The following is a 12,651-nucleotide window of genomic DNA, read 5'->3' on the forward strand; positions in this document are numbered from 1 at the left end:
CCCAAAGTGGAATAGCCACATGAGCACTGCAAATCAATGCCAAAGCCACATTTGGGACAGGTGGTTGTCATTTTCTGTTTCTCCCTTAGCAATTGTTCTTCCTTCCTTAGGAAGGTCCCTGTCACATGTTGCAAACTCTGCTCCCCACCCGCATGCGGCTACAGTAAGCCTGTTTCTCCCTCTCCCCTTTGCCATGATTTGATGGGAGGCTAGTCCTCATGACCTTTTTAGCTAGTAATGCTGGGCTAAAAGCAGAATTTGCATTTACAACAGGAAAGAAAGGGGCTGGTAGAGAACAACCTCCAGTGTATAAGGAACACAGGATTTCCTTTTCGTTGTTATTATTATTATTAATTCCACATAGGCTGGGCTGGAGGGATGTCACAGGCGCAGATAAATTACAGCTCTCTCTCACACACAAAAACAGACAATAGGTAGTTACAAGCAATAATGGAGCTCATTGAAACAGTAATGATAATAACTGAAAACATCTAAAAATGAGAGGCAGGTCCGTGGAGGTGGCATGGAATAAGGATTCGCCCCTCTGCACTCTGGACCCACTTGGAGGCTTCATGGGCTTTCCAGGAGCGCCAGATTTGTCCTGCCAGTCTCCAACCCAGTCCTTGCATAGCTGCAGCACAGCACAAGAAAAGGAGAGCAGAGTCTCTTGGGGAAAGGGACATCAGCCTTCGTCTGCCTTCCCTTCTCTGCCACAGACAAGCAGCAGCTGTCACTGCCGCCCGTGCTAGTCCTGAAACCGGTTGAGAAGTTCGCACGTCTTCTTCTCCAGCAGTTCGTGGATCTTCTTGACCCGCTTATCATTAGCGGCCCGGACGTAGCTGTTGGGGTCGAGGACCGCCATGCCTTCCTGCACCTCGCCCATGATGATGAGGGGCCCGTCCTCGGTGGTCATGTTGGGGCAGGGGCAGTTCCAGTCCATATCTGTCAAGGTCACCTCCAGGTACTTGATGTTGAAGAATTTGAGGCCCATCTTCTCGTCCTTGAGGATGTCATCCAGGGCAAAGCGGGCAATGCCAGAATCCTGGTCCTCGATGATCTCCATCAGCCGTCCCACGATGGCGAAGTCGCTGCGGCAGAGGCTGGGCACCATCTTGCTCTTCAGGCGGCAGGCTTTGCACTGCAGCGTCTTGGGGAATGGGCAGACGTCCTCGCAGCTCTCCTTGCCATCAAAGTTGTTCTCATTGCCCTCACAGCCGCCGTAGATGAAGGAGTGGCACTGCTTCATCAGGTGGTTGTAGGCCCAGCGGGGCTCCCAGTTCTTACAGGGGCCCTGCACGATGGGCAGAGTGCAGAGGTTGACGGCGTTATTGACACAGGCCAATTGGCACTCTTCGTAGGTATCGAAGTGGTTCTGGTTAGCCCCACAACCGCCATAGCGGAAAGTGGTGCACAAGCCTCTCTTGGAGTCAAAATGCCAGCGGACTTGGTAGGCCTCGCATTCCTGCTTGTCGGGCTCCTTTAGGCACTCGCCGGGCGGGAGCTGAGGAGGGCTGGATGCCTTCGGCTCCCCTCTGGAGTACTCTCTCTTGACAACAGACAGCGGGAAGTCTGCCCGCAGGAGGCCGGCGGAGTTCCTGGCCGTGCAAGTGTAGATCCCGGCATCCTCCGGCTGGGCGTTGTAGATGACCAGCTGGCCGATGTTGGTCACAACCACGTTGCCATACATCTGGTCGGGCCGCATGATGAAGTTTTCCTGGTGGTCGCTCTGCTTCTCCCACGTGATGTCGGGGCGCGGCCGCCCACTCACATCGCAGTGAAAGCTGACCGTGCCCCCCACGTAGACCAACTGATGGAAAGGGTTGTTGTAGAGGGCCGGCGGTATGGGCAGCTCAGTGCCTGCGCCGGGCGTCGGGTGAGCCGTGGTCTCCATCGGCACCGGGCTGGTGTTGGGCCAGGTGAAAATGTATTTGCATGGCACCACAGCCAGGCTGATGCCCCGGATGCAGGCCTCGGCGTCCATGTAGCACTTGTTGTAGTAGGTGAGTCCGTCGGAGGCGCAGGTGAAGTTGGGTTCCTTCTCGCACCTGTCCTTGCACTTGCAGACGGGCTGCCCATCCCAGATGTCACAGTCCGAGCCCTGTTGCGTGCACACAAAGCTCTCGCATGTGGCCTCTTGCACCAGCTCCAGCGAGGAGAGGCTTCCGTCCGCATAGCGGGCTGCCACGCAGCTCCGCAGGCCACAGACGTTGGTGCAGCATTTCTCAAAGCCTTCGCAGTCCTGCAGAGGAGGAGGAGGAGCAGAACTTTTAGATTTGAGTGAATCGGCATCGTTTTTTCCCATCAAACTAGGTGTGACAGGGCCTTTTGGGTGATGGTTCCCCAGTTGTGGAATGCCCTCTGTTGTGAGGTGAGCCTGTCTCCACCCATTAACTTTTGGGAAGAATTTTAAAACACACCTGTTCACACAAACATATCTGGTAGTTGAAGAATACTGTTTCTGGTAATCCTGAGATAAAATAGCTAAGTTGGCAGAGCATGAGACTCTAATCTCAGGGTCTTGGGTTTGAGCCCCACGTTGGGCAAAAGATTCCTGCATTGCAGGTGGTTGGACTAGATCCTTGTGATCCCTCCCAACTTTACAATTATATGATAGCTAGATGGAAGTATGCTTTTAACTGCTATTGCTTTTAGAATGTTTTCAATTGTAAGTTTTAACATTTTAAGAATGTTTCTCCTTTGTTTTTAAGTTGTGTAACTGTTTGCCACCCAGGGCTCCTTAGGGAGGAAGGTGGGGTATGAAATCAAATTCAATAAATAAATAAATAAATAAATAAATAAATAAATATGCATATAGGAGTCCAACTTATACTGGAGTCCAACTTAAGGCCCAACTAGTTCAGACAAGGATTTCAGACAAGGAACTATCCCAGCCCTGCCAGGGATTTGAGACCTCCTGCATGCAAAGCAGATGCTCTATTATGGAACTGCAGCCATTCTCAAGGCAGTTCCCACTCCACGGAAATAACAAAATATGCAAGAAATGGCGTCTCCTATAACAATTAAATGACATTAAAAAATAGTTCACAACCAGAAGTTTAACAACAAAAAACCCTGCTACTATTTGGCAGAGTAATCCTGTTGTTTTATTGGACAGCTGGTGAGTTTTAGCTGGATTTTTGTATTTGGGGGCTGGGTGGTGGTTTGGCTGGCTTCTTATTAATCAGTTATGTGTGGTTTTGTATCTTACTTTTATTCTGGAAGCCTTTATTCTAAACCACTATATATATATATGTGTGTGTGTGTGTGTGTGTGTGTAAGCAGTGAGTGCACACTAAGTGCAAAATGAAATCAGCTCCCATTAAAACAGCCTAACAAAAAACAACAATTAATGTACTGTACAGCTTAAAATCAATAAAACAAACATAAACAGCAAATAAAACAGATTCAGGGGCTTCATACACATAAACCAGGGCCCAATTTCATGGGTCAGGAGAAACCTGGGCAAATAAATTAATTCTATGCTGGTGCTGAGGGGACACTTCTGTGGTGGTTTTCAAAACCTTGCTGGCTCACTGCAGCCAGAGTGGTGTTGCGGTGCCTTTTCTTCTCTAAATTGTGGCCATGATTTTTCTTAACCCCCACATTCCGCTTCTCCCATACAAGTTGTGGTAAATTAGTTACATCAGCTGCAGGACTGACATACTCGAGGGCCCCTTTGTGGGAGCATGAAGGTCAACAAAGAGGTCTTGCTGATTCTCATTTGCCCCCAAAGTGCCCTGTTTCCACACCTATACGCACTACCACGGATACATCAACCCATGTCAAAGGTCCCAGGTTCGATACCCAGCACCTCCAGGTTAGGACTGGGAATGTCCCCTGCCTGGAACCCCTGGAGAGCGGCTGCCAGTCAGTGTCAACAGAACTGAGCTGGATGGATTCAATATAAGGCTGCTTATTTTGCTTTTGCGGGAAGACCATAGTAGCTCAGTCATAGCTCTAAATCTGCTTTGCGTGCGGAAGCTCCCAGGTTCAAATTCTGGCCTCTCCCAAGTGCTGCTGGGGGAGATCCTTTCCTGAAAGGCTGAAGAGCCACTGCCAGCCAGTGTAGAAATTACCGAGCTAAATGGACCAATGGGCCTGATTCGGTATAAGGCAGCTTCTGAGGGTTTTCTGTAGGTGTGCCAGTGATGTTAAGTGCCTTTCTGCGTGGGAGCCTCCCTCTGTTGGCAGAGCAGCAGTTTAGCAGCATCTATTGGCCCCTCAGCTGACATTCATCTTGCTTTAGGATTGCGGCCTAAACCACAAACTCCTTGAAACAAGCAAGGAAGGAAAGGGCCTAGATGGAGTAATCCTCCGCACACAAGGGGGATTTTAAAAATTCAAATATGGAGGCCCCTTCGGTTTTCCCCCAACTACCTTTTAACACCTCAGTGAGAACTAGAGCAGGTTCAGGGATGAATTATTTGGCTTGAAGGGAGGGAAGTCTGTGGTCCAGAGAATGCCACCCATCTCTGGATGAAGCAGCATGGCCTGTCTAGGGCTGTCAGCACCTCCCTCTGGCATCCCATTGAAGCAAAAAAGGGAGGCAGAGAGAGCTCAGGAGGGGCTCAGGCAGGAGAAGCATCTCCTGGCGAACTCCCAGCTTTTGCGGAAAGGGCCTTTTTCTTTTTTTAACCTCGTGAATCAACTCGTGTGAGGGAGAACAAAATGGACACCCCGGTAGTAGGCCGCTTCACCTGTGCTCTGCCCCTGTGTCTAAATACATAGCAGCCTGTGTAAGGCCCCATCTCCTCGGTGCAATTACAGCAGCAGCATAACCACCTTAAACAGCCATGACTGTTTAAAAGTCATATTTAAAAATCAGTGATAGTGATTTAAGCACATAGTGCAGATGGGGCCTACGGGCCTCCTCTGGGTTGTGACCATAGCTGTCAACTTTTCCCTTTTCTTGTGTGGAATCCTATTCAGAATAAGGGAATTTCCCTTAAAAAAAGGGAAACGTTGACAGCTATGGTTGTGACCTAGCAGAAGCAGCATCCCAAAGTCTTCCTATAAATGCCGCTGTCAAGCAACCTGCCTCTAATACACACATCTACAGTGCAGGCTGGTCCATAAGGGTGAATGTGGCACATCAATCTGAGCTTGCCTGAAGCCACCTGCCTGCATTCTTATTGCAACCAGTCCTGGGAGCTGTCCTGCCTGTCATCTTCCTCTTCCTTCCTGAGTCTCAGTGTTGTCACTGTAGAACTCAACAGGGAGGAGGAGGAAGAGGGGGACTAAACCAGAATTAGTGGCTCTGCTTGCAGTTTAATTCAGTTGGCTCTGGCTCCATTGACCCTTCAGTTCCCTTAACCAGGCCTGGGCAGTGGAGGACCTTGGAATCTCAAATTTCAGTGGTGCCTTGTGCAACGCCAAAATCTGCCCCTTTGCCTCCTGTTGCATTTCATAGTTGCGGCACCTGTCCCAGAAGCTCTGCACCTAGTGCAACTGAACCATTTGTGCTCCTCTAGATATGGCTTTGGCCTGGGGAACCTGTGGCCCTCCAGGTGTTGTCAGAATCCATCTCCTATCATCCCAGACCATTGGCCACGTTGGTCGTGCTGGGCTGATGGGAGGCGTTGTTCAACAATGTTTGGAGGACCACAAGCCCCAACCATGCTCTAAGCTATGAGGTACAATTTTACCTCTGAGGTACTTGTGCTCTCACCGGGGGCGGAGGGGAGGGGTGGCATTGCTGCTTCCTTATCACGTAAGAAGTTGCTTGACTGAAATTGACCCTGACTAGGGTGGGGATGGGGGGACCAGTTTACCACTTTGAGCAAAAAAGATGTTTTTGGACGGTCTCTCACACAAGGGAATGAGAGGAAGGGAGGGGTTAATTGGAAAGAATTTTTCAACTCACTTCCCAGACAAAAATGAGGTAGCACAGCCACAATTTGACAAAGCTGATTGACTGATTTCTATACCGCTTAATATGTTAAAAAATAATTCTAAGCGGTTTATAGAAAACTGAAGCCACAACAGACAACTTAATCAAAATATTACAAAAATAAACAGCTGCATATAAAAATTAATAGAAAGTTACTAATACATTTTAAAAATCAGTTCATTTTCCTTCTGACACGCCCTCCCTCTCAGCCTCCAGATTCTCACCCAGGGTCCAAACAAACTCTCGGATCATCCACAAATGTATTACAGGGAGTAGAGTTCCTGGATACAGCAGACATCACCCTAGTCTCTCACTCTAGACTTGCTTTCTGTAGGCAGGTGGATGGCACCTTCTCTGTGTCCCATTCAACTGTACTCTCCACACCCAGTTCCAGGTACAGCAGGTTTGCCGAGTTTCCCAGGAGGTCCAAAGTTTGGGAAGAAGGTCCCCACCTCCGCTCACATCCTCTGTCCTCTCTTTCTCCTCCTCCAGTTGCCATCACATATGCAAATATATAAATTTCCAGTTATGCGGGGGACTGATAAGAGAGATGGATGGCAAAAGCAGAGGATGGGGCTTAACCAAGTATTTGAGGGTGGGTGTTAAAGCCAGAGTCAGGGAGGACCCTATTCTGGTTTCCTAGCAACCGCTTGCACCTCCCAAGGAAGGAAGGACCGCTTCACACAAGAAAGACTTTCCCACATGGAAACATATTGTGTGTTGTTTCCTATGTGATGGTTTATACTGTGTCATATTAGGAGTGGGGAGATGCAGGTTTAAATCCACACTCAGCTGACTGGGTGACCCTTGAGTGTCTCTCTCTCTCTCTGTCTAGCCTCCCTCACAGGATTGTTGTGAGGATAAAGGGGGGAGGGGAGGAGCAAGAAAGCATGTGTGCTGCCTTGAGCTCCTTAATGGTTTCAAATGTAATAATGAAAACGATGACGATGCATGGAATTCTCCCCATGGAAGTGATGTAGGGGCTTCCATTCCCTCAGCAGCAATTACCATTCCCATCTGTCAGTGGCGACTGCACCATTCTCATGAATGGGCACAGCTCCATTAGGGAGAACAGGGAACGGCCTCACCAACCTATGTCTGCCCACCCAACTTGCCTGCCTTCTTTGAATCAGATAATTGTAGAGCTGGAAGGGACCCCGAGGGTCATCTAGTCCAGCCCCCTGCAATGCAAGAATCTCAACAAAAGCATCCATGACAAAGGGCCATCTAACTTCCGCTTAAAAACCTCAGAGGAAGGAGAGTCCACTCCACTATCAAACGGCTCTTACTGTCAGAAAGTTCTTCTTGATGTTTAGTCGGAATCTCCTTCCTTGTAACCTGAAGCCATTTGTTCATGTCCCTCCAGAGCAGGACAAAACAGGCTTGCTCCATCCTCCATGTGACAGCCCTTAAGATATTGGAAGATGGCTATCATATCTCCTCTCAGTCGCCTCTTTCCCACTGTTCCTCTTATCTAGGGGGTTGTACTGCCTATCAGCTTCCTGAGTTTCAGTATTGCCCTTGTAAAACTCAGCAGAGGAGAGGAGAGGGTGGGGTGGGGTGCATGAGAGAATTATTTGGCACTGCCTGTCATTGGCTCGTGCTCCACCTACCATTTGCCTCTCTGCTCTCCACCCCACCAGTCCCAAGGGGCACTGGCACTATGCCCACCTGTGCTGTACTAACAACACCAGTGATATGTCTACTTGCCATGCCAGCGCCACCTGTCCTGGGGCAATGCAAGTGTGAGAAAGAGCCACAGTGTTGGCTTCTTCCACATGTCTCAGGAGTGTGGGAATGAGGCACAGTGTAGCAACTTCCACACTTGATGGAGTACCGTTTGATACTGCCCTTGGACTGTGTGGTTTACAAAGCAACATCCTTTTCTCCTTCAGCCGCCTGGCTCATTCTGAGCTATGCATATACCTACTATCATGCCCGCAGGCACCCACGCACACTGCAGGCTGCCTACAGATAAGGTGCAGAAGTTCCCATGACCCTGGCTGTTCACATGGAGGAGAAAAAGGGACAATGTGAACCAGCCTTTCGGCTTAGTCCTAAGGCTGAGTAAAATGTTACAGTTTCCCAAACTGGAATGTATTCATGCACACATTCACGAGCGTTGGCTCCTCCACTGCCCACCCCCTTGGAAATGCAGCATTTGCTCAAGGATGACCCGAGATATTATCTCCTTCTCAGAGGTACACCAAAAGCTGCCTTACTCAGACCATTGATCCATCTAGCTCAGCTTTGTCTAAAACCGGCTCCCATACAGGATAATTTCCCAGCCCAACTTGAAGATGTTGGAGAAGTGAACCAGAGTTCTTTGGTGTGCAAATATGTGCCCTGTCACTGAGCCATGACAGATTAGCACCGGGGAGTTCTCTTATGCAAATATCATTTGCGCTCATCCAAAGCTCCTGCGAGTTTCATTGCACACAAGAGTTCTGTGGTTGATTGTGCCCCATGGGTCAGAACTGTTTCTCTCTCCCATTCTGCCATCCTTACTGGCACCCAAACACCTGTCACCACTTCAGGAGTCAGTTCCCCTGTACTGCTCCACGGGCACAACATATCGTTAGGTGAAGAGGGGGTACTACATGCCCCAATGTCTTGATTGGACTCCCCTATTTCTGTGACCCATCTAGACTAAAGGACATCCTGCATCTGGGAATTGTGCATGAGAGAAGGTGCGCAAAACACACACACACACAAACCCAAAACAAATGGAGGGAGAATTGATTACAGCTGCAACTTTTATACACAGGCACATTGATGTTTTGAGTTTTATGCAAAAGAGGGTAGGTGTGTAGCTTCTGAAAAGAAATGGAAAAATAATCCTAAAATGGTGTAGGCTTATTAGCCTAACAATCTGCAGTATCTCTGAAGCACCCAGAGAAGCAAATAAAATAGATCCTTTGAGCATGTACAGAGTGCTGAGTAAATGCAGGCACCGTCGCTTTGCCCTTGCTGGCAGAGAGAAGGAACATAGGAAGCTGCTGAATTCTGGGTCAGACCACTGGGTCTATCAAGATCCTCCTGTGTCTCAGATAAGGGTTCTTTCCAGACCTCTTAACAGAAGGTCTTAAAAAACAAAAACGAAAAAACTCGAGGGAAGCCAGATTCTCAGCTGCACCATAAAGTTTATTGAGCACATAAAGCTGCCTGATGCTGTGCCAGATCATTGGTCTGTCTAGGACAGCACTGTCCACTCTGACTGGCAGTGGTCTCAGCAGAGTTGGGAATGAACGATGCCTATCGGGGACTGTTTTAACTGGAAACGCCAGGGGCTGATCCTCAGACCTTCTGCCTACAAACCAGGGAAGAGCTGTGGCTCAAGGGCAGAGCATCTGCTTTACATGCAGGTGGTCCCAGGTTGAATCCCGAGAGATCCCGAACGCAGGGGAGCCACTCCTGCGCTTTTCAAATGAGGCACCTTCCTAAGCCTCCCTCGGTGACAAACCCTTGAGCGATGCGACCTCCCGGGCTGAGCTATTACTCTTTTGCCATAGAAGGGCATTTCACCCGAGGGGAGCACAGCACCACCCCCTGCTGGCTAGGCCCGGAACTGCGCGCCGAAGCTCTCGCAAAGCGGGCGGGCGAGACAGCTCACCTACAGCGTCCCCGACTCACCTGATCGGCCTGGCACTCCCTCTCGCAGGTGCTCTGCGCATCCACCCACAGGTTGGGGTTCAGCTGGTTGGGGCACACCCCCAGGTGGCTCATCCTGATTGGCTGCAGGCTGGCCCCTTCTGCCAGGAGAGACAGCAGAGACAGGATGAGTGAAGGCAGCATGGGGTCGCGAAGGTGCTGCTCCCCTCCGAGCCGTCGCTGGCCGCCCTCTCGCTTCGAGCCCTTCCCGAGGAAAGTCCAAAAAGGCATCCAGCCGCGCCACCAAGCTCCTGCCAGCCACTGCTGCGCCTCCTTCCTTTTTTTGTGTGTGTTTCCCCCACCCCCAAAACCCAGGGAGAGTCTTCCACTTTTGCCTTGTGTGATAGACAAAACAATCACATTTGCAAGGAGGCTGCGGGTGGGGGGGGGGAGAGAAAGAGAGTGGGGAGAGGAAGGTGAAGGGAAGGGAGGAGGAGGGGGAAATAACAAGAAACCAAAGAAAGCTCTTCTTTTTCCCTCCCCTCGGCTCACACACTCCTCATTTTATCGCCTGTCCTGGACGCGCCAGTGTCCATTCTGCCTTCTGCCACCAGCAGCCAGACACGAGGCCTTCCAAAAAGCAGCATCACTTAAAGCGCAGCCGTCGAGAGGGAAAGGTCCATGTTTCACCAGCAAATGGGGCTCCCAGTCTCTTCCCTCAAACTTCATCCAGTTGTGGGGTTCACCCTCCTGCTCCTCTTCTCTTCACTCAATGCCTTCTCTTCCAGTTTCTTTTTTTAAAATAAAAATAATAAAATCCAGGCCCAGGGGCAAATGGCAAAGTGCTGGATCTTTTGGAGCTAGCAGGCCAGAGGCTAAGGGGAAGAAGGTTCTCTAGGAAAGGAAGATGGCTTGGTGAACAACCTTGGGGAGAGAGAAAGAGCGAGCGAGCACATCAACAGGGAAATTAAGTTCCTGGGTCAGGGAGGAACAGAGTTATAAAGCAGCTCTCCTGGGTGTGTGTGTCTGGGGTGAGCAGAAAAAGAGAGGCGAGGAGGGGGGTGTAACCGGAATCTCCTCCCCTCTCACCGATGGGCTGGGAGTTTGGAATGGAAAAGCGACTGACCTCAGACGCTAACCCTGTCTGGGTTGATCGACTGGGCAAACACTCGGAGGAGATCAAAGGGGGGTGGGGGGAGAAGAGAGAGGGAGGGAGCTGCAGAGCCTTCCAAAACCGAGAGACAGACACCACCGAGACCCACCAAGTGGGGGGAATTCTTTCAGAATGAGAGAACAGCCCAAAGGCCTCTTGGCCACTGGTGGCGATGCTGACCATACCAGGCCTCCAAGGGCCCGGGCAAGCCCAGACCTCTTCCACAGGGCATTTTGGAGACTGGCTTCTCCCCAAATTGCCTCTCTTTCCTTTAAAAGGTGAGCGATGATTCAGGCAGCCGTAATCTGCAGCCGCAGCAAGAGGCAGGTGGGCTGAGGTGACGGCAGGTGATATAGGATCAAAGAGGCTGGAATGGAAGTTTGAAAGCCTACTAGAAGAGGCCCAGAATGGATAGCTGGGAATCACTCTGTATTTTATTTTTCTGTACATATATATCCCATCATTCCTCCAAAGAGCTCAAGGTGGTTAAGATCGTTCTCTGCATTTCCCCGTTCCATCCTTTGTGGCAACGCTTGAGGTAGGTTAGGCAGACAGACTGGCCCAAGGTAACTCGGCAAGCTCCATGGCTCAGTTGGGATTTGAACCCTGGTCCCCTAGGTCCTAGTCTAACACACTAACCACTACACCACACTGGCTCTCTAGATGGGCCTGTATCGAGGCCTAAGGTAAAGGTAAAGGGACCCCTGACCATTAGGTCCAGTCGTGACCGACTCTGGGGGTGCGGCACTCATCTCGCTTTACTGGCCGAGGGAGCCAGCAAAAAGTTGGGATAGGAACATAAAAAATCTGCCTTACTCCAAGACCAAGTTAGTCCATCTAGTGCAGTATTGTCTACACTGACCTGCAGCAGCATGCCAACCAGATGCCCTCCCTTCATTTCAGCTCATCTTTAGTTTAAAGCAGGAGTGGGAAACCTGCAGCCCTCCAGATGTTTTTGGACTACAGCTGCCATCATCCCTGACTACTGAGCATGCTGGCTGGGACTGATTCGCTATGCTAAGCATGTCTGTTAATCATCCTAGCAACACATTTGCAACAGAGTTCTGTTTCCCGTGCTAAGCCAGGCTGTGCAAGTCACAGCCGATTTATGTGAAAAAAGTTAATCTACTTTGCTGGGGATCATGAAGTGTAAATCTAGGTCAGGATTCAGTACTGGAACTTACTCACCTAGAAATCTGTTTAAATGCCAGGGGTCCACTCTCCAGTATTCAAAGCAGAAAGTTCACCTGAGCATGTACAGAGTGCTTCTCTCTGGCTAGCCATGAACTGCAAGCAAAACTCTTCCACCCAGCTACAACTCCCAGCATGCATCAAAAACTACAGTTCTCAGGATTCTTGGGGAGGATGGAAGTCATGTGCTTTAAACACTGTACAGTCGTACCTTGGTTCTCAAACAGAATCTGTTCTGGAAGTCCGTTCGACTTCCAAAAACATTATAAAACCAAGACGTGGCTTCCGATTGGCTACAGGAGCTTCCTGTACTCAATGGGAAGCTGCGTCGGATATTCGGCTTCCAAAATACATTCGCAAACTGGAACACTCACTTCTGGGTTTGCTGCGTTTGGGAGCCAAAACGTTCGAGAACTAAGCTGTTCGAAAACCAAGGTACGACTGTATGCGCGTAGTCATGGGTGTTTGACTCTTTGATGAACATCCCAGCTAGACACATGAGACTGAGATTACCTGTCATAGCACCCTTCACCACAGGTTAGGGCAGCACAGGAGTACTGAGCTTTGCAAGGCCATTGCCAGAAAAGGGTTGTCGCAAAACTCACTTTTACCTTGGCTGCCTTTTGACAGCAACATCTCCTGTTGCCGCTTCACCCACAAGACTTTCTGATTTTGCTTTTGACAGCCAACCACAGCGCAGCTTAAACCCGGCATGTACTGTTCTTCTTAGCCACAACAAGGGTGTTCAAAATGAAGGCCTTTTAAAAAAATGACAAGACGGCTTTGTTTATGCCTAGGGTTGAACTATTTATCGGATCTGTCTCTC

General features: G+C 49.8%; 1 protein-coding gene across 1 annotated transcript; it reads right to left on the reverse strand.

Annotated features, from left to right (window-relative positions):
- Positions 1-337: 337 nt before the first annotated feature.
- Positions 338-10,018, reverse strand: WFIKKN1 (WAP, follistatin/kazal, immunoglobulin, kunitz and netrin domain containing 1). The gene is made up of 2 exons (XM_081888178.1): positions 9,524-10,018; positions 338-2,239 (listed from the first exon to the last, which is right to left on the reverse strand). Exons 1-2 carry the CDS (start codon positions 9,770-9,772, stop codon positions 746-748), a joined length of 1,743 nt encoding a protein of 580 aa, XP_081744304.1. The 5' UTR covers positions 9,773-10,018; the 3' UTR covers positions 338-745.
- Positions 10,019-12,651: the final 2,633 nt, after the last annotated feature.

Source organism: Podarcis melisellensis, assembly GCF_964234715.1.
Source record: "Podarcis melisellensis genome assembly, chromosome: 14".
Taxonomy (NCBI): Eukaryota; Metazoa; Chordata; class Lepidosauria; order Squamata; family Lacertidae; genus Podarcis; species Podarcis melisellensis.

What these genes read in the sequence shown, in the direction of transcription:
- WFIKKN1 (XM_081888178.1), bottom strand. Translation starts at nt 9,772, where the DNA reads ATGCCTTTTTGGACTTTCCTCGGGAAGGGCTCGAAGCGAGAGGGCGGC. An exon ending in GGGAGTGCCAGGCCGATCAG is followed by an intron (nt 2,240 to 9,523) that starts GTGAGTCGGGGA and finishes CCTCCTCTGCAG; the next exon opens with GACTGCGAAGGCTTTGAGAA.